This window comes from Vombatus ursinus, unplaced genomic scaffold (genome assembly GCF_900497805.2).
Source record: "Vombatus ursinus unplaced genomic scaffold, bare-nosed wombat genome assembly UNPS02005286.1, whole genome shotgun sequence".
Lineage (NCBI taxonomy): Eukaryota > Metazoa > Chordata > Mammalia > Diprotodontia > Vombatidae > Vombatus > Vombatus ursinus.
This window is the reverse complement of record NW_020945064.1, coordinates 4,464,573-4,485,203: the sequence shown is the minus strand read 5'-3', so window position 1 is coordinate 4,485,203 and position 20,631 is coordinate 4,464,573. Positions and strand designations below refer to the sequence as shown.

Genomic DNA, 20,631 nt, shown 5'->3' with positions numbered 1-20,631 from the left:
CATCAGTTTGAGAATGGCTGAACAAATTGCAGTATATGAATGTAATGGAATACTATTGTTTCATAAGAAATGATGAGCAGGAGGACTTCAGAAAAACCTGGAAAGACTTACATGAACTGATGCTGAGTGAAGTGAGCACAACCAGGAGAATATTGTACATAGTAACAGCAACATTGTGCAATGATCAGCTTTGATAGACTTAACTCTTCTCAGCAATGCAACCATCTGAGACAATTCCGAAGACTCATGATGGAAAATGCTATCCACATCCAGAGAAAGAACTACGGATTCTGACTGCAGATTGAAGCAAACTATTTTCTCTCTCTCCCCCTTTTTGTTTGTTTGTTTGTTTGTTTCTTCTTTCTCATGGTTTTCCCATTTGGTTCTAATTCTTCTTTACAACACAGTGTGGAAACATGTTTAATATGATTGTACATGTATAGCCAACATCAGCTTGCACGCCATCATAGAGAGGTGGGAGCTGAGGGAGGGGGAGAAAATTTAGAACTCAAAATCTTATAGAAGTAAATGTTGAAAACTAAAAGCAAATAAATTAATAAAATTAATTAAAAAAAAATACTAACCAACATAGCAACCAAATCTGACTTAAATGCAGTGCTCTCTATCTCCAATTTCTCACCTCTGCAAAAGGAGAGTGTTATCTCTTATCTCTTCTTTGGGGCTAAACTGTACTCTCTTGTAAGTGGAATAGCCTGAGGTTTTTATTTGGTAGGGAAGGACGATATTCCAGGTGGAGGTCACCTAGGGAGAGAGGTTTGAAAGGCAGGAAGAAGGCGAGTAAGTAGACCTCCTGGCCTGAGGCGGCAGCATGGCCCGAGCCCATCTGACGGAGGCGGCCTCTCTGGGCTAGGGACGCTGGGGTTGCCTCATCTCGGCTCCCCGGGACAGCTAATGTTACAATGTAGCAGGCGCGGCGGCGGCGGCAGCTGTGGCAATAGCAAACAGCAGTAGCGACTGCCGCGGCAGCGCTAGCAGCCCGCGGACCTGGGGCTGGGGGGACTCAGCAGCAGTAACAGCAGCGCCGGGATCTGGGGGCTGCGGGCAATGCTCGGGTGAGTGTGCAGGACGGCTGCTGGAGGGGGGATGTGGGGAAGATTTCTACCCCCCTCTTTGCCCCACCCCTTTCCTCCTCCCCTCTTCCTCCTTCCCCCTCTCCTTCTTCTCCTCCCCCCCTTTCCTGCTCTCCTCCTTCACCTCTCCCTCCCTCTTTCCCTCTTCTCCCCTCCCATGTCCTTTCCCCTCCTCCCTCCTGGATGCTGGCGGCCCAGCCTGGGACCACTGTAGTCAAAGCACTAGAGGGTCCCACCGCACCCCCACCGTCCCCCCTTGGCTAAAAGTCCCCGGGGTCGGGGTGCAAAATTGGACAGGCACAGGAAAAACACCCCAGAGAGGGGCTCTGGTGTCCGGGCACCCTCATCTCGTTAACAGGCTCTAGCCTCGAGGCTGGGGGGTGTTTACCTTGGCACTGGAGCTGCACTGGGTATGGGAAGGTGGGGAGCCTGACAAGAGAAGGGGGCTTTGCAGTGCAGGAGACGCAGGGAAAGAATTATCAGCCACCCCACTCCTTCAGTCCTGAACCCTGGCTTATAAAGGCTCAGGGTTTAATGACATTATCATATTTTGGTAACATCGAAGGGTTTAAAAAAACATTTTATTTACTAGACTGCAAGCTAATTAGTGATGGAGTGGTATTATCATCCCTACTTTACAGTTGTGGGAACTGAGGCTTAGGGATCAGTCTTGAGGCTTGAGATTATTAGCCTTTTTCTACTTTTTTCGGAACTCAGCTCTTCAGTGTGCCTCCGCCTCTCATCTTCTCCCCGAACTTCAGGTCCTAATACTTCCTACCTTCGGTACCTAAGAGAGTGAGCATGTAAGAGCAGTGAGCTCCTTCAGACTCCAGAAAAGTAGAAACTTCCTATGTATTTGTGCAGGAAATGTGATCCCCTTAATACATCAGGCTAAGGCCCTGCCCACTTTTGAGTCAGGAGATGACAGAGCATCCTGAGGATATACAGTCAGCATAACAATTTTTAGTGATAATGTCTTGATCAGAAAATGGCTTTTAAAGCCCTGTGACATTGCACTCAGGAGCCAGATTTGGGCACCTACAGCCTTTGATTCCAGATGTAATGAATGAATGAGAGGGATCTTTCGACTGCTCCGATGACCAGCAGGTGTGGCTGTCATAATAACATGTCACGTTGGTGAGTACCAATAGAGGCCCTGCTTGGAATTTACTTGTTTTGGTTCAGGGACCAGAAGGACAAGGGAGGGGACATCTCGATTCCATCTCTGTGAAGTCACCCCTTGCAGCTGTGTTTTTGCTCAGCGTGTTTTGTCTGGTCCAACTGCCAACTTAACTAACAACGGGATTTTTTTTTTAAACTGCCAAGTCATCTCCCCTCCTCCCCCCCAGGCAAAGATGAAGATGAGAGGAAGGTCAGGTTTGGGTTCCCTTGTGGGAGTGGGGAAAAAACATAGTTTGCCTTGCATGAAGTAGGCACTTAGGAAATACTTTGATTCACTTGCCTTCATTTTTCCTACGTGTATCAAAGAGCATCAGCTCCAAAGGATCCCTTGGAAAATCCCTTCTCTGGAAGACCTGAGTTTGAATCCTAGCTGTGTGTGACCACAGGAAAGTCATTCACCTCTCTGGGCTATGGTTTGTTTTCTCACCTGAAAAATAAGCAGGTTGAATTAGGTGGTCTCTAAGGTTACTTCCAATTCTAAATTTTATAAATCTGAAGTGAAAATATACCCCTGCCCACGTCTCCCCTTGCCACTTTTCTCCCCTGACTGTCCCCCATACCTGGAATTCTTTCCCTCCCTATCTCCACTTCCTGGCACCCTGGCTTCTTTCAAAATCCCACCTTCTACAGGAAGCCTTTCTTAGGCCTCACACTGCTACTGCCCTCTCTCTGAGATTATCTCCAATTTATCCTGCATTTATCCTGTTTGGGCATGGTTGTTTGCATGTTTAGACTATGAGCTCCTTGAGGGCAGGAACTGTCTGTTGCTTTTCTTTGTATCCCAAGCTCTTAGCCCAGTGCTTGGCATACAGTAAGTGTTTAATCAGTGCTTATTGGTTGACCGGGTTCAAGAGAAAAGTTTAGATCAAAAATGAGTAAGTCCTGAGCATAGTCAGCAAATTCCCCACCCTCACAAGATCGTAACCTGGCTGGTCCTCACGTTAGGCAGGGTTTTAGAGTATTGTCATTCTGGGACATCTGAGGAAGAGAACACTCAGGCATAGCAGTTGGCATGGCAAGAATGAATGAAATAATGGATGAAAATGCATTTATTAAGCACTTACCATGTGCCAGGGATAGTGCTGGGCACTGGGGAGCTAGGCATACAAAAACAAAATAGAAGGCAGTCCCTGCCCTCAAGGAACTTATATTTTAATGGGGGAGAACATTGTTGTTTGTCCTTCATCCTCCGGGAGAACATACATACTACACTGGGAACTGATGGTCCAGGAGGGATATTTTGATTTGGGAAACTGATGAGTGGGGCCACAATGGAGATTACAAGTAGATAGTCATTTGTCTTTTAGGAACAATGACAGTTAATATGATTGTAATTCCAGAACTGGAAAGAATGGAGTGGGAAGAAAGGGGGCTCAACTGGTAGTAAGCTGCATGGAGGCTGGTGAATAAAGTGAAATAAGTGTACTAGGTGTATGGCACAGTGGACTGAGTGCTAGACTTTGAATGAGGAAGACTCAAGTTCAAATCCACCTCAGATATTTACTGGCTCTGTGACCCTGGGCAGGTCAATCTATTTACCTCGGTTTCTTCATCTGTAAAATAGGAATATTGATAGTACCTACCTCCTAGGGTTGTTATGAGGATCAAATAAGACAGTAACACTAGTTATCATAATTATTATTATATAATGAGCAGTTGAAGCAGCAGCCCCCAGTCAACACTATGGGGCCCCTGGGCAGATATTCCAGGCATAAAGGGTTAAGTCTTCCTGTTCTTTGATTTCTGGTCTTGAGGCATGGCTGCTGGTGAGGGAGCTGGAAATGATGATAGTGGAAATGATTTGTCAGTAGAAGTGAAATTAACAGGATGCTGAAACTGAAGGAAAAATCATTCCCCCAACCCTACTAGGCACTAACTGACCTCCAAGTCACTGGCTTTCCTGAGTCTGTGATCTTCACAAGTGGAGTGAAGGTGCTGAAACCCCCCTCCCCCATAGACCCACCTTACTGGACAAGCAGAAAGCTCTTGTCCAGACTGTGTGATGGCACCCAAGTCACTTACCCTCTCTGGGTTGTTCCCCTCCTCCCATTTCTTACATTAAGATGCCGTCCTAGATGATCTCTGAGGCATCTTTTTTCTGACCATAAAAATTGTCATTGATTGTAACTTGGGTTGTTAAGGAATGAAGGCATTCGATTAATTTCTGAGTGATGTGATAAGCCACAAGTATTTTGTTTCCTCTATTTTAGGCAGTGTTTGAGAGGTGGTAAAGTCATGTCCCATCCACCTTAGGCAGGAGATGTCCAAAGACAAGGCAATAGGTTTGTTAGTTGTTCAAAAATATTCAGTTGCCTGATGTGTAAGAGTGAAAAAACTGGAAATCACCTTTTTGTTTCATTATTGGGAGAATGGCTGAATAAATGTGTACTTAATAGACCACATGCTGAAGTACATGTATGAATGGAAAGGAGCATTATGGTGCTGTCAAAATGGCAGTGGTGGAGAATACATTTTGGAAAAAACATCTATTGTTGTTCAGTCTTTTCAGTCCCGTCCTACTCTTTATGACCCCCTTTGGGGTTTTCTTGGCAAAGATACTCGAGTGGTTTGCCATTTCCTTCTCCAGTCCATTTTACAGATGAGCAAACTGAGGCCAACAGGGTTCAGTGACTTGTCCAGGGTCACACAGCTAGTAAATGTCTGAGGCTAGATTTGAACTCAGGAAGATGAGTCTTCCTGACTCCAGGCCCTGTACTCTATCCACTGTACCACCTAACTGCCCCTATAGAAAGATTTCCATAAAGCAACACAAAATGAAGAAAGTGGTCTTAGAAGAATATACACATTATTGTCCACATAGAATTTTTTTTTTTTTTGGGTGAGGCAATCGAGGTTAAGTGACTTGCCTAGGGTTACATAGCTAGTGAGTGTCAAGTGTCTGAGGTCGAATTTGACCCCAGGTCCTCCTGACTCCACGGCAGGAGCTCTATCTGCTGTGCCACCTAGCTGCCCCTACATAGAATTTTTTAAAAAACACCATCAACCACAGATGCAAATGGAGAAGAGATGGGAAGGGGATCTAGCAAATAATTATTTTGTGAAACTTTTCAAGTTCTTTTTTGTTTGTTCGAATATAAATATTTTAGATTTTATGACTTTCCTTGGGATTCTGTTCCTTATTTTGTTTGTATTGTTGAAATGATTGTTAAATGACTAATATGGAAATATATTTTGCATGAGTACATATGTACAACCTATATCAAATTGCTTGTCTTCTCAGTGAGGGGGGAGGAGAGGGAGGCAGAGAATTTGGACCTCAAAATTTTTCTTCTTCTTCTTCTTCTCCTTTTTTTTTTTTTTTTTGGTGAGCAATCAGGGTTAAGTGACTTGCCCAGGGTCACATAGCTAATAAGTATCATGTGTCTGAGACTAGATTCGAACTCAGGTCCTCCTGACTCCAAGGCCAGAGCTCTATCCACTGCACCACCTAGCTGCCCCGGAACTCAAAATTTTTTAAATGAATGTTTAAAATTGTTTTTGCGTGTAATTGGGGGAAAATAAAACACTAAGTAAATGAAAAAGAAAAAGATTAAGGTAAAAAAATATTATTAAGGTTATTATAACAGTATTTTTTCTTTTACAAAAGGGTTGGTATAGTGAATCTTATCTAGATCAGAAAGAGAGCCAAAGAATAACTGATTGTTCCAGAGAGAACATTTGAAATGAACAGAGTTTTTCCAGTTGTGTTCTCTAACTGGGACTGAGTAGGGTGATGTAAGGGCTTCTCGTGACCCCTCTTGGCTAGGTTGGAGCTCTGGGGAGACCCAGGCTTGCTGTTTCTCAGGCTGTGAATTCAAATCCCTGAGCTGCTGGCTTAGTTCCAGAGGACCGGTCTCTTGTTGTCATTCATGTTTCTCCTCAGGCTCCTGGCAACTTTGGAGTCGCTGAGTGAATGGAGGACAGCAAGAGCTACTCTACAGCCTTGCTAATTTCAGGTTTTAACTCTGCACTTTCACTGTCTCTCTTGCCTTCTCTGTGTTGCTTATTTCCAAGTTTACTTTGTCTATATATTCTTTGCGTGTTGGCTCCCCCATTAGAGTGGGAGCTTCTTGAGGGCAGGGACTGTCTTTTGCTTTTCTTTGTATCTCCAATGCTTAGCACAGTGCCTGGCACGTAGTAGATGCTTAATAAATGCTTGTTGACTTGACTTTTTTTTTCAGAAGCCAGCATGTCTAGGGATAGAACTTCTTGTTCCGGCTGATGTCCTAGGGTTAGGGGAAAGAAGAGAGATGGCAGGCTGGTTTTTTGAGTTGGTCTCTGAGGGTGTCTCATCCTGAGATTCCCCCCAGGGGAAGTGAAAGGGGGGAGGAGCAGTTTTGGGAACTGCAGCCTGTACCTTCATGGCTCAGAGAGGGAACTCAGGACATTTGGAGTGAAGTGAAGCTGGCTTCATATTATGTGCAAAGCCAGGAGCTCCAAAGGGCTCTTTCCTTCACGGCTGCCTTGGTGTGGTCTCCACAGGCTGGACTGCTATGGAATATGATGAGAAGCTGGCACGCTTTCGACAAGGCCACCTCAACCCCTTCAACAAGCAGCTGCCTGGCGGGCAGCATGAACAGAGGGCTGACAAGGAGCCTGAGGACCTGTCTCCTGAAGGTGAGTACTCTTTGTGCTTGAAGGGGAGAGGAGCCCATAGGGAGATAGCAGAGGACAGTGGAAAGAACCCTGGATTTGGAGTGAGAACACCTGGGTTCAAATCTTGGCTCAGCTTTAGTGACATGAGCTAAGTCACTTCCTCTCCCTAAGCCTCAATTTCTTCATCTGTAAAATGGGAGGGTTAGACTCAGTGACCTCTAGGTCCCTTCCAGCTCGAAATCTATGAATCCTTTGAGGACTACACCATCTCTTCTTGTCTCTGCCTTACTCTGGCCCATTGTCCAGGTTAGCATTTGCTGCTAACCCTTACGCCAGCTCCCAGCCCTTCACCCAGAAGGAACATCTTGGGGCCTGATCTCCTCCTTCCTTGGGTCTAGAATGCCATCCCTCTTTACCTAGGGTAGAACTTATGGGAGGGTGGGACCTGGGCTTTTGGGGTCCAGGTCCCACCACTCCATTAGAACTCCTAGTTTCCTAAGTAAAGCCGGGAAAACAATGTAAGTAATGACTATGACAGTATAAAAGGAAAGAACAAAAAGAAACCCAACTGAACATTATAATTGTAATAACCAAGCTTGGCCCCAGGGAGTTGGGAAAATGTACCTCCCTTCTTTCATTAGAGAAGTGGAGGGCTGTAGATATGAGGTGTTACAGCTACTGCCAGACACAGTTGATGTGATAGCTTTGTGGAACTGCTTCCCCCCCACTCTTTTTTCTTTTTTCTTTTTATATTTGTTATAAGTGATGCCTGGGTAGGTAGGGGGAAAAATGAATGTATTCTGAAACTGAGGTGATATAGAAAAGATAGCAATAAAAAATAAGATTCATTTATTCTTTTTGTTGTTTTTGTTGAGAAAAAAGAATCTCTAGCGTCCTTTAAGGCTCAGCTCAAGGACTGCTTCCTACAGGAAGGCTTCTTTCCTGATCTCTACTTAGTAGCTGTATGACCTTGGGCAAGTCACTTAACCTCTGGCAAGTCACTTAACCTCTGGCTGCCTCAGTTTCCTCAAGTATAAAATGGAGATAACAATAGCACTTCCCTCCCAGGGTTGTTGTGACGATCATAGCAGATATTTGTAAAACATTTACATGGTGCCTGACACATTGTAGGAACAAAATAAATGTTAGTTGTTGTCCGGTGGTTAGTACCCTCCCCAGCAAAGAAAACCCTGATAGACTTTGTCTGTATTTTGCATTTATTTCTCATTACGTGTTATTTTGAACTAATAGAATGTAAGCTTCTTGAGAGCAGGGCCTGATCTTTCTTATGCCTTTGCATTTCTGGCACCTAGTGAAGTGTCTGGCATTGTCGATGCTTATAAATGTTTGTTGAATTGAATTGAGTTGAACCTCTGGACTGTTGACTCTTAAATTCACAGCGATGACTGTCCCGCCTGGGCTATTACAGCCTCTTCGCCAGAAGAGAAACAATAAGAAGAGAAAGATGTCAACTCTAGGGGTGGAAGTAGTTGAATTTGGAGATTGTTTGGGGATTTCATTCATCTGTGTTCCTGGTTCATCATTAATAACAAGTAATCAGTAGTTCACTTTGCTTGCGTGAGAGCTGGTTAGAAAAGGAGAATCAGCTGTCCTTTGGAGAAACAGCACCCAGGAGGGCCCCTTCCCTCTGGGCAGGTACAGCTGGGGCAGTTTTTTATCCTCAGGATTCCTGCAGAACAGGTCTGGGAAGGAACAGAGCAAATATCTTCTCCCAGAGAAGAAATGTCTTGAGCTGGGAGAAGGGTTCATTCTTGTAGGGTCCCTGATGGGGAGGAGGAGGCAGAAGAAGAGGAGGACGTGCATATTTATTACAAGGGTTTGGTTTCTTACCCCCCCACACCTCCGAGGAAGATGAGGGAGAGATGATAAATTCCTAATAATAGAATGCATTCGTTACTCAAAATGGCAAAACCAGTGAAATCAGTGTTCTTTTTCCTTCCTCCTGGACCACCTCGTTCTGGTACCTACCTGCTGTCCCCTACCATCCCCTCCATGACCCCTGATTGAACTTGTATCTTATCTCTTTAGTTCAGCAAACATTTATTAAGTACCTACTACGTGCTAGGGACTGTGCTAGGCTCCAGGGGAACAAAGACACAATGAACACTGTTCCTGTCCTCAAAGAACTTACATTCTACTGACTTTATGGCTTCCAAGATGATTAGCTCATCTGACCAACCATCATAGGTTGGGTTACTAATGGGAGAAGGTTTTGAGGCAATGCCCAGGGCCCACCTTCCCCTCCCAAATAACATATGAATTTTCATAATTTTCTTTTTTTTCTTTTTTTTCTATTATTAGGAATTTATTATCTCTCCCTCATCTTCCTCAGAGGTGTGTGGGGGGGTAAGAAACCAAACCCTTGTAATAAATATGCATAGTCAAACAAAACAAAGCCTATATTGGCCATGTCCAACAATGTGTATCTTGTTCTGCATATTTAGTCCAGTCACCTCTTTGTCAAGATGTGGGTAGCATTCTTCATCATCAGTCTTTTGGAATTATCTTGGATCATTTAAAAGTTACACTTTGTAGGCTGCTGTCACTTGAATGGCAGGCCGTGGTTTGTATCATGTCAGGTTCTGGGCTGGGGAAGGGAAAAGAATTGCCTTCCCTCATAGATGTGTGTGTGTGTGTGTGTGTGTGTGTGCGTGTGTGTGTGTGCGTGCGCGCACATGCGTGGGTGCGCATGCATGCATGGGCACTTGCATGTGCCAGATGTACTCAAACACACTCTCGTTGCCAGCAGCCATCTTGTCATGGGGAGGCTGCCCAGGATCCCAGGGGAAATAGGATCTTTTTCAGTCCTTGGGGACACTTGGTTGCTACTGCCCCTGCTGCCACCACTTCCTTTCCCTGTTTCCTACTCGCCTACCTTCTGCTGCCTTTCTGAGGCTCTTGTTGGGGAAGAGGAAGGATGCATGGCTTGGTTGTTTTGGGGCCCTCCACAAAAATGAAAATTTTTAAAAGCTCCATCTCTGGTCATTGGTCCTTGACCTACACTACTCATTGTTGTTCAGTCATTCAGTCGTGTGTGACTCTTCGGGTCCTTGTGGACCACCACACTGTCCACGTGCACACCAATACTGTCCATGGGGTTTTCTTGGCAAAGATACTAGCATGGTTTGCCATCTCCCTCTCCAGTATACTACTTATACTTGATGGCAAAATGAATGACTAGGGGATCAGGGTCCAATTGGAAAGATGCTTTTTTTAGCTAAGACTATAAGGCTGAAAAGAGAAGGGAAAGGTTTAATGAAAAGGAACCCTTGGGAAAGTTCCTATTTTTAAAATAAAGTTTAGTTGTTAATTTAAATAAATTAAGTTTAGTTAGATTTGTTTCTTTGATGAATAAAAATTAACATCTTTATGATTGAATATTCAACAAATGTTTAACTTTTTTAAAAAATCCATAATTTTCTGGGGGCACGTGCATTTCTATGCCCTCTCTTGCTCCCTTACAGTAGTAATCTTCAGCCCACTTCTGCTTGCAAACATGAAAGAAAGGTTCTACTTCTCTAGTCTAGTGTCCAATGCCCTTCATGACTTTGCCCTCTGCCCTAGGGGACTTAGCTAAATAAAACCTGGTGAATACAGGGAGCAAAGCTATAAAAACAGACTGCCAAAAAGGATTTGGAAATGGGGGGGTGGGGAAGGGTAGGAAAGGCGCTCCCCTTGGTCCTGAGGGATCAGGAGTCTAGAGTTCAAAGCCCCAAAGTCAGCTAGAATGCATTTTTTAGCTCTAGTGGATGCTCTGGGTTTGGGTACTGAAACAAACCAATCCCTTGATTAAAAGTCTTGGAATCTTAAAGACTGGGGGAAGAAAGTAAAAAACAACAAGGTCAGATGTTTTGGTTCATCCCTATTCCTCGTTTTCCCTCTTTCTGTGACCCATTGCAGATTCACCGCTGGATCCGCCCCATCAGGAACCAGAGTTCAGGTGTACTGAACGCATGATGGACCTGGGCTTGGCTGAGGACCACTTTTCTCGTCCTGTGGTATGTACCCCTGGGTGGTGAAATCTGTCTACTGAAAACTCACTTGGGCTCTTGTTGGTGTGGGAGAGGAATTTCTTCCTCCCTCTCCCCAAAACAAAGGATTCTGGTGTAGCCAGATTTTGAGTGTCTATTATCTCTGGTCCTTTCATGTATTGTCCCTGGTCTAAGAGTTCTTAACCTGAGGGGATCCATGAACTTGCTTTTTTTAATAGCTATTTCAATATAATTGGTTTCCTTTGTAAGCTTTCTGAGAAGGGGTCCATAGCGTTCTGCAGACTGCCAAAGGGGTCCAAAATGCAAAAAGGCAAAGAACCTGTATTCTGGCCTATCATGATTTCACTTCTCCTTCTGGGTCACCTTCAGCCTCCACACTTTCCCAGTGGCCTCTTCCTTGACCTGAGTAGATCCAGGAAGGAGGGAGAACATCATAATGTGATCACCTTTCCCTCCATCCCTTCCTCCTGACTACACTAGACTGTGAGGGCAGGAGCCCTGGGTTCTAGTCCAAACCCTGCTACCAATCCTGATCTCCATGCCTTTTCACAGGCCATGCTTCATGGCTGAAATTCGCTCCCTTCTTACCTTCATCCCTAGCTCCCTTTGATGGCCCATATGAAGTTCTACCTCTCGCAAGAGGCCATTCCTGATTCACCCTATTGTATATGAATTTTTATGTTTAATTTTCTGTGTCCATGTTGGCCCTCCTCATAGACTCTTAAGTTCCTTGAGGACAAGGGACTTATGTCTCCAGTGCTTGGCACATAGCAGTAGGCATTTAATAAATGCTTCTTGAATTGGATTTAACTCACTACCTGATCTTCAGCAAGTCCCTTTCCTTTGCTGGGCCTCATTTCCTCCTCTATAATGGGAGGCAATTATCATCAAAACAAATATAATCCTTCTTCCATATGACCACTCTTCACATGCTTGATATCCTGTCCCCGCCCCCACCAACACTTATTTTCTCCAGGCTGAACATCCCCATTTCCTCCAACTGATCCTTAAATGGCAACATGCCTAGGCCCCTTGCCCTCCTGGTTGTCCTCCTCTGAATATGCTCCAGTGTTTTGGTGTCCTCTCCAAAATGTGGTGCCCAGAACTGAGTGCAGTGTCCCAGATGTGCTCTGTTGGGGGACCATCATCTGACTTCTCCTCTGAGCTCTGTGACTCCAAGGCTGCCTCTCTCGCCAGTTGTAGGCACTAGAATGTATGACCTTGGCCAATAGGTCTCGTGAGTATATAGAACTACTAGAGATTGTTGAGTTTGGGGGATCAGAGTTTGGTTTAACAGAGTAGGGAAGGGGTCTCCCAGCCCTGAGGCCCTGACAGCCAAGAGTCCACAGCTCCAGGCATTGTTAGAGGGTGCTCTGGCTTTGGGTACCAAGGCAGGGACATGCTGACTTGAGTTCAAAAGATGCATGTGCAGGGACCGGGGTGAGAGAGGCACCTCTAACCCTAGGCCCTGTGTGGGCAGGGGCTATTCCTGGCTTCAGACATTGAGCAGCTTCGACAAGCCATCGAGGAGTGCAAGCAGGTGATCTTGGAGCTGCCGGAGCATTCTGAGAAGCAGAAGGATGCTGTTGTGAGGCTGATCCACCTCAGGCTAAAGCTCCAGGAGCTGAAGGTGTGTGCTTACCCCCATCCCTCCCACCTAGAGCCCTGTGTACCTTAGAGTCACAGGGCAAAGTCCAGAGGGACAAACCTAGGGAGGAGCTGCCAACTTTATCTGCTTCGGTACATTCTCTGGCACAAAACTGAGAGAAACCTTAGGTTTCATCTAGCCCGACCTGAACTTAACAGTAATCCCCTTTGCAACATGCCCCCTGCATAGCTGGCTAGCCTTCTCTAGAAGAGCTCACGGGAGGGGAACTTCCATTCCAATTTCAGAGCACTCTCACTGTAAAGTTTTATCCTGTCATGAAGCCGCCTAAATCTGGCTTTCTGTAACTTCTGCCCCTTCATCCTAGTTGGATCCTCCAGGATCCAGCAGAACAAGTGTAATCCCTTCTACACATACCAGCCCTTCAAATACTTACCACTCATTTCCCCACTAAGACTTCTCTTCTCCAGGATAAACACCCCCATTTCTTCCAATTGGTGCCTGTGTGGTATTGTCCTCAACCCCTTTGTCACCCTGGATATACTCTCTAAAATAGGGTACCCACAACTGAATGCACTATCCTAGATGTAATCTGACAGGAACCATTACCTCATTTCTTTTTTTTCCCCCCGTTTAATAGTATTTTATTTTTTTTCCCAATTACATGTAAAGATAGTTTTCACCATTCGCTTTTATAAGATTTTGAGTTTCAAATTTTTCTCCCTTCCTCCCTCCCCTTCTCCCTCCCCAAGATAGGAAGCAATTTGATACAGGTTATACATGTACAATCATATTAAATATATTTCCACATTAGTCGTGTTGTGAAAGAAGAATCAGAACAAAAGGGAAAAACCACGAGAAAGAAAAAACAAAAAAAGTGAAAATAGTATGCTTTGATCTGCACTCAGACTCCACAGTTCTTTCTATGGATGTGGACAGCATTCTCCATCATGAGTCTTTTGGAATTGTCTCGAATAATTGTATTGCTGAGAAGGGCTAAGTCTATCAAAGTTTATCTTCGCACAGTGTTGCTGTTACTGTGTACGACATTCTCCTGGTTCTGCTCACTTCACTCAGCATCAGTCCATACAGGTTTTTCCAGGTTTTTCTGAAGTCTGCCTGCTCATCATTTCTTATAGCACAACAGTATTCCATTACATTCATATATCACAACTTATTCAGCCATTCCCCAAGTGATGAGCATTCCCTCAATTTCCAACTCTTTGCCACCACAAGAAGAGCTGCTATAAATATTTTTGTACATGCATCACCTCATTCTTCTAGATAACCTGCACCTTTGTCCATAGCTGATAATCATAATATGATTATTCGTTGGTATTTATTGTTCAAGGGGAGCTCAAGGCAAATTGCTACCATCAGGAAAGGTCTCCAGGCAGTTCAGGATTATCAGGAAGCATGTTCTGCAGGGTTCCTCATCCAAAACAAATTAGCCACTTTTCAGACTCCTAGTCCCAGTTTACTGAGTGAGTATCCCTGGGAACATGGAGAGAATAGTAACCTGAATATAGCCCGATGGTCTGCATCATCTTTTCTTTAAAGATGAGAGGCGTGAACTGAGAAGTCAGTTTGTGATGGGAGGAGGGGAGAAGAGGACTCCTCAAGGAATCTCTTTCTGCCCCTTCATACACCTATGTCCCCTGCTTCCATGCTATAGGATCCAAATGAAGATGAACCCAATATCCGTGTCCTCCTTGAGCACCGGTTCTACAAGGAAAAGAGCAAAAGTGTCAAGCAGAGTTGTGACAAATGTAGCACCATCATCTGGGGCCTGATCCAGACGTGGTATACCTGCACAGGTGAGTCACCAGGACCATAGACCCTTCCAAGGCTGGGAGAAGAAACACTGGAGTTGAGAGTTGATGAGGTTCAATGGGGCCCATTATGTCTTCTTACCTCTTACCTAATCTGCTACAGGTTGCTACTATCGATGTCATAGCAAGTGCCTGAACCTCATCTCCAAGCCCTGTGTCCGCTCGAAGGTCAGTCACCAGGCAGAGTACGAGCTGAACATTTGTCCAGAGACTGGCCTAGATAGTCAAGATTATCGCTGTGCTGAATGCCGGGCACCAGTGTCTCTTCGTGAGTGTGCTCCATATGCCTGTCCCACTGATTGCTCCAGCCTTGGTATATCCTGATGGAGGAGGAGGGCAGCAAGAGAATAGGGAAGCACGGGAGTGTGCATGAGGGCCTCTTAATCATTGATTGAATATAAGACATATGGAGGGCCACTGTACTAGGTGATTGTGATAAAAGATCCAAGACGTGGGCTTTGCTGTCAAGGGACTTATAATATAGTTTGGAAGATAGGACAGGGACCTAAGAAGATCATTAATGCCATAAGAGAGAAGTTAACTACCAGATTCATGGTATGAAAATATGTATTATAGGAATTCTGAGGAGGGGGTGATCCCTGAGGGCTGGGCTAGTCAGGGAAGGCTTTGATGAAGAGACAGAGACTTGAGCTGGGCTTTGAGGGAAGAAAATGACTTATAGAGGAGAGAGGGATAGGGTATTCCAGGTAGGAAGAGGCATAAGCAAGTGTGTGTGGCAGAGGGAATCAGTTTCAGTGGGTTTGAAGTTTGGCTGTAGCAGAGATGGGATTATCCTGGGGAAGACTAAGGTACAGTCACTGGGAAATAAGGTTAGACAGGCAGCATGGTATAGAAATGGACTCTTTGAACTTATATTTCAATATAATTGGTTTTCTTTATAAGCTTATTGTATTTTATGTATTTAAAAATCTGATTCTGAGAAGGGTCTGTAGGCTTCCCCAAACCAGGTTCATGACACTAAAAAAGTTAAGAACCCCTGGTATATTGAACAGCACACTGGGAGTCAGGAGACCTGGGTCTGAGTCTCAACACTGACTGCCTTTGATATTAGCTGGAGGCAGTCGAACAAGAATCTCTGAGGACAGCACTTGATTGATTTGAGAGCAGTATTTAGGCCCTGACCTTTTTTTAAAAATATCCTTCTTCTTGCTTTGGTATATTGTTTTGTTTTATTTGCTTTTATTTATATTTTGGTTTTGTTTTGTTCCCCCTAGGAGGTGTGCCTAGTGAAGCTCGGCAGTGTGACTACACTGGTCAGTATTACTGCAGTAACTGCCACTGGAATGACCTGGCCGTCATTCCTGCCCGAGTCATTCACAACTGGGACTTTGAGCCTCGAAAGGTGAGGAGGCTCACCTGGACCACTTCCCCAAGTCCCACCCTGTCTTTCCCTTGCAGGTGGGGCTGTTTGAATCAAAGAAAAGAAGGGAGGTGGGGGTGGGGGTGGGGGTGGGAATCACCCTCTTATTGGACCCAGGCCAAGGGAGGACAGCCCAGGGAGGCAATTATTGGGTGGTAAGGGTGGTGTCCTCCCCTAGGTATCTCGATGCAGCATGCGCTATCTCACACTGATGGTGTCCAGGCCAGTGCTCAAACTACGGGAGATCAACCCGCTCTTATTCAACTATGTGGAGGAGCTGGTGGAGATCCGGGTAAGCTCAAAAGGGCCAGCCCCAGGAAGGGCTCTTGGATCAGGAACCCCCTGATTCTAGATCTCTTCACGTTTGGTATTTGTTCATTCAACAAGCATTTATGGGCCAGGAACCGTGCTAGGGATAGCATGACAGAAACAGAACAACAGTTCCTGTCTTCTAGGGACTGAAATACTGTTGTGCTACAATCTATAAGAACAAAAGGTATACAAAGTAAATGCAGGGTAATGGGGAGAGGACAATAGCTAAAGAGTAGGAAGGACACAAAGAGCTGGCGCTGGGTGGAGCTGTGGGAAAGTGAGCGATTCTAGAAGGCAGAGATGAGGAGGGGGAATCCAGTCATGGGAAGGGGTTCTGTGCGGAATTTCTTGTGCAAGGATCATCAACCAGGCCAGTCTAGTTGGAACACATATGTGAAGGAGAGTCATATGTAAATCACCTGGAAAGGTAGTCTGGAGCCAGATTGTGAATAGGACTTAGGAGTCAAACAGATAATAATTAGCATGTATATAGGGCTTGGGCAGCTAGGTGATGCAGTGGATAGAGTGCCCAGCCTGGAGTCAAGGAGATCTGAGTTCAAATCTAGCCTCAGATACTTACTAGCTGTGTGACCTTGGGCAAGTCACTTAACCCTGCTTATCTCAGTTTTCTCATCTGTAAAATGGGCTGAAGAAGGAAATGGCAAACCACTCTAGTATCTTTGCCAAGAAAACCCCAAATAGGATCACAAAGATTCGAACATGACTGAAACAATTGAACAACAACAAAATATAGCACTTGTGCCAGGCACTATGTTAAGCGCTTAACACTTATTATCTCATTTGGTCCTCACAACAACCCTGAGAGGTAAGTACTATTATTATCCCCATTTTACAGATGAAGAAATTAAGGCAAATAGAGGTTAAGTGATCTAGGGTCACACAGTAATTGTCTGAGGTCAGATTTGAACTCATCCTGATACTCTAGAGATTCAGTGCACCACCTAGCTGCCTACTCCCAAGTGTTTGTATTGTCTTCTGTAAGCATAGGACATTTTTGAGTAATGGAATGACATGGTTAGCCCTGTGTTTTAAGAATATCACTTTGGGTAAATGATTGCTTGTATAGGAAAGAGACCATTTGGGGATTACTGGATAGTCTAGGCGAGTTGTGTTGAGGCCCTGAATTAGGACTGTGGCTGTGTGAATGGAGAGAAGAGGGATGTAGAGGGTGTATGCAAGAGAAGTAGAAAGCATGACTCAATACCTGGTTAGATGTGGAGATAAATGAGAGTAAAATGTCAAATTTGGGGGTGTCTGTGCCCTGAATAGAGCAAACACGAATGCTCAGAGCTGACCTAGGGCAGCAGTTCTCAGACTATTTGATCTCAGAACACCTTTAGACTCATAAAAATGATTTAGAACCCTCCCCCAAAGAGCTTTTGTTTATCTATTATTGTTTACTGTATTTGAAATTAAGACATCTTAGTTTTATTATAAAAATAGTTTTAACCTCATGGACCCACTGAAAGGATCTTGGGGCCTCCAAACAGCCCCTAGACCGTACTTTGAGAACTGCTGCTCTAAGGCATAGGTACCTTTTTTTGGGAGGGGGAGGGCTGTCCCTGTGATTCTATTGGTTTAGGGAAGAGGTAGGTGCCAAAAGCAATTAGCAAAACTTTAGAGTATGGCCTGAACCAGATGAAAATGTAATTGGGAAGTATTTAATGAAATAAATTAAAATATGACACAACATAGAGAATGTTAATTTGTGGTTTTCTAAGTAAAGTATGCTGCCTACAGGGATTCATTTCTATTTCAGTTTGGTATAGGGAACTATTGGTGTAGGGAACTTCCAATACCAATGCAGATCGGTACCTTCTCTGCACTTTATATCTTACGGAGTTGCCCGATGCATTGAGAGATTAAGCAGCTTGCCCTGGTCACTCTGCCAGTGTGTGTGTAAATGGAACCTAGGTCTTCCTGATTCTGAGGTCGGCCTTGTGTCCACTACCCCATGCTGCCTCTCTAAGACTTGAGTAAGGGTGAGAAAGAGCAGCCACAAATGAAGTGTGTGCGCTAAAATCTAGACTATAGCACCTTTTCCTAGGGCTCTGATGTTGACTGGTGATGGTGGTTCATTTTTTCTACCTTCTCTGCAGAAACTGCGGCAGGATATCCTGCTCATGAAGCCATATTTCATTACTTGTAAAGAGGCCATGGAAGCTCGTCTACTATTACAGGTCAGACCACTTCTGGGAAAGCATATGGGAAGGGAGAAGACCACATAGGACAGAGCATGCGTGTATGTAGACACGCTCAGGGATGTAGCCTGTTTACATTAACTTGTTTGGTCACACTGGCATCTCATCTATGATATTAATGCCCCTAAATCAACTGATTTCTGCTCATTTGAGGCTAGTGTGACATCTAGACCAAATGAGCCCAGGTAAATATGGTTGTAATAAGGCCCCTTAGAGTCTCCACTCTTCCCCCTTTAGCCAACTCTCAACTCTTAAGGAGGTTGAGGGAGTGCTGGGTAAGTTTGCCTAGGATGACGAGACCCAGGGGTTGGAGCGGGCTGTGCAGGAAATGGATGTCAGTAAGTAGGATGGATGTGACCTGTGAGTAGCCGGCCTCCCAGTCCAGAGCAGCTCTGGCCTTCCAGCTCCAGGACCGGCAGCACTTTGTGGAGAACGATGAGATGTATTCCCTGCAGGACCTAGTGGACATCAACATTGGCCGCCTCAGCTGCTCTCTGACAGAGATCCATACTCTCTTCGCCAAACACATCAAGCTAGACTGTGAGGTGAGGTGTGGTCAAGGCAGGGGAGAGGAGAGTGGCCTCCTGCCTTTTGGGGTTTTATTACTCCTCTGACCTGACGTAACAAGCCACTTGAACCCTAGCTTTGTGGGTCAGAGTTAATGTTCTCTACTAAACAAACATGAGGAAGGCAGATCTGGCCAGTTCCTGGTCCCTTCTCATTCTGTGAGAGCTAAAAGAGGGTGGTTGGAGAGAGGGGGCAGGGCAGGTATCCAGCTAGAATTTGTGGCAGGTGAGTAAACTCATCAGATCCCATGGATTGATTCACAGTCTCTATGCAGACTTCCACATCTGTCTATCCAGCCCCAATAACTTCTGAACTCCAATCAAGTATTACCAGTAGTGTATTGGATATCTCTATTTGGATGTCTCATTGGCCAATCAAACTCAACACGTCCAGAACAAAATTCATTATGTTTTCCTCGAATCCCATCCCTCCTTTAGCCGTTTCTGTGGAGGGTACCACCATCCTTCCAATGATGGAAATTCACAACCTTAGAGTCATCATTGACACTTCATTCTCTCATGTCTAGTCAATTGCAAAGTCTTATTGATTCTACCTATATAATCTCTATTATATGCCCCTCTCTCAACTCACATAGCCATTACCCTAGTTCAGACCCTCATTACTTGGGACCACAGCTATTTCAGTAGCCTGAGAATCTCCCTATTTCTAGTTTATCGGTTTTTCAAGCTGTCCGCTACACAGCTACCAAATTAATATTCCAAAATTCATGTCTAATCGTGTCATATTCTTCTACTGAAAAATCATCAGTTGCTTCCCATTGCCACTAAAATAAAAACACAGGCTCCTCAACCTGGAATTTAAAGACTTTCACAATCTGGGCTGTCACCTACCATTTGAGACTAGGTCTTATTTTTCCCTCCTGTGTACTTCATGTTCTGTCCAAACTGGCCTCCTAGCTCTTAGACAGACAAGCCATTTCTTACCCCATGTTTTTGCATGAGCTATTGCTCATGCCTGGAATATGCCTGGAATACACCTTCCTCACCTCCCATTTCCTTCAGGGATCAGGTTAGTTGCCCCTTTTAAAGGAGGTGGGGGGAGGTCTTTCCTGAGCCCACAGTTGGTGGTACAGATATTCCTTTATATTTACAAACCTTTGTACTTATTATATCCTCTCCACTCCTGGTAGAATAGAAACTCCCTGAGGGCAAAGATTGTTTCTCTCTCTCTCTCTCTCTTTTTTTTTTTTGGGTATCCTCAGTGCTTAACATAGTTCTTTGCACATAGTAGGTGCTTATTAAGTGCATGTAGAATTGAATCAGAGAGGTTAGCAGGCTGGGGAAATTATGTTTGTCCTGAGCAGGGATAAGATTTGTGGTGGGGCTGCCCTATTCTGTATTTGTCTCAGTTACTGTCTCCTCCCATTCCTAGCGGTGTCAAGCCAAAGGCTTTGTATGTGAACTCTGCAAAGAGGGTGATGTACTTTTCCCCTTCGACAGCCACACATCAGTATGCACAGACTGCTCTGCTGTCTTTCACAGGTAGGGACCTTCCTGGCCTCTTGTTGTCCTAACCCATACTGCTTTTTTACTTTCTCCTTGGGCCTGACACTCAGTCCTGGAATAGCAGGACCTTATGGTTTATGGTCTCAGTTTACTAAACTGTGTTTCCATCCAGGTTTTTTCCTACTGGAGCCTATAACAGGACTTGTTCACTCTCAGAATCCTATAGTCCTGCCCTCATGAGCTGTTTGCATGGGGAAGGGGTTTGGGAGGAAAGGAAAGTGATCTAACATAGAGGGACACACACACACACACACAGACACACACACACACACACACACACACACACACACACACACACACACA

At 44.9% G+C, this 20,631-nt stretch overlaps 1 protein-coding gene across 4 annotated transcripts in view; it reads left to right on the top strand.

The window, feature by feature from the left end:
* Positions 1-939: 939 nt before the first annotated feature.
* DEF8 (differentially expressed in FDCP 8 homolog) overlaps positions 940-20,631 on the top strand; it is a 23,814-nt gene continuing 4,122 nt past the window's right edge. The window contains exons 1-12 of one of the 4 annotated variants that reach the window (XM_027847609.1): positions 991-1,073; positions 2,113-2,228; positions 6,756-6,890; positions 10,791-10,888; positions 12,363-12,512; positions 14,164-14,305; positions 14,424-14,588; positions 15,556-15,683; positions 15,880-15,993; positions 18,134-18,214; positions 18,640-18,780; positions 20,195-20,304. In XM_027847609.1, the coding sequence (XP_027703410.1) occupies positions 6,767-6,890; positions 10,791-10,888; positions 12,363-12,512; positions 14,164-14,305; positions 14,424-14,588; positions 15,556-15,683; positions 15,880-15,993; positions 18,134-18,214; positions 18,640-18,780; positions 20,195-20,304 (1,253 nt within the window). In that variant the 5' untranslated portion in view covers positions 991-1,073; positions 2,113-2,228; positions 6,756-6,766. Of the gene's footprint in view, positions 1,074-2,112; positions 2,229-6,755; positions 6,891-10,790; positions 10,889-12,362; positions 12,513-14,163; positions 14,306-14,423; positions 14,589-15,555; positions 15,684-15,879; positions 15,994-18,133; positions 18,215-18,639; positions 18,781-20,194; positions 20,305-20,631 lie in introns of all 4 variants that reach the window. The other 3 variants (XM_027847612.1, XM_027847610.1, XM_027847611.1) reach the window with 3 other exon arrangements.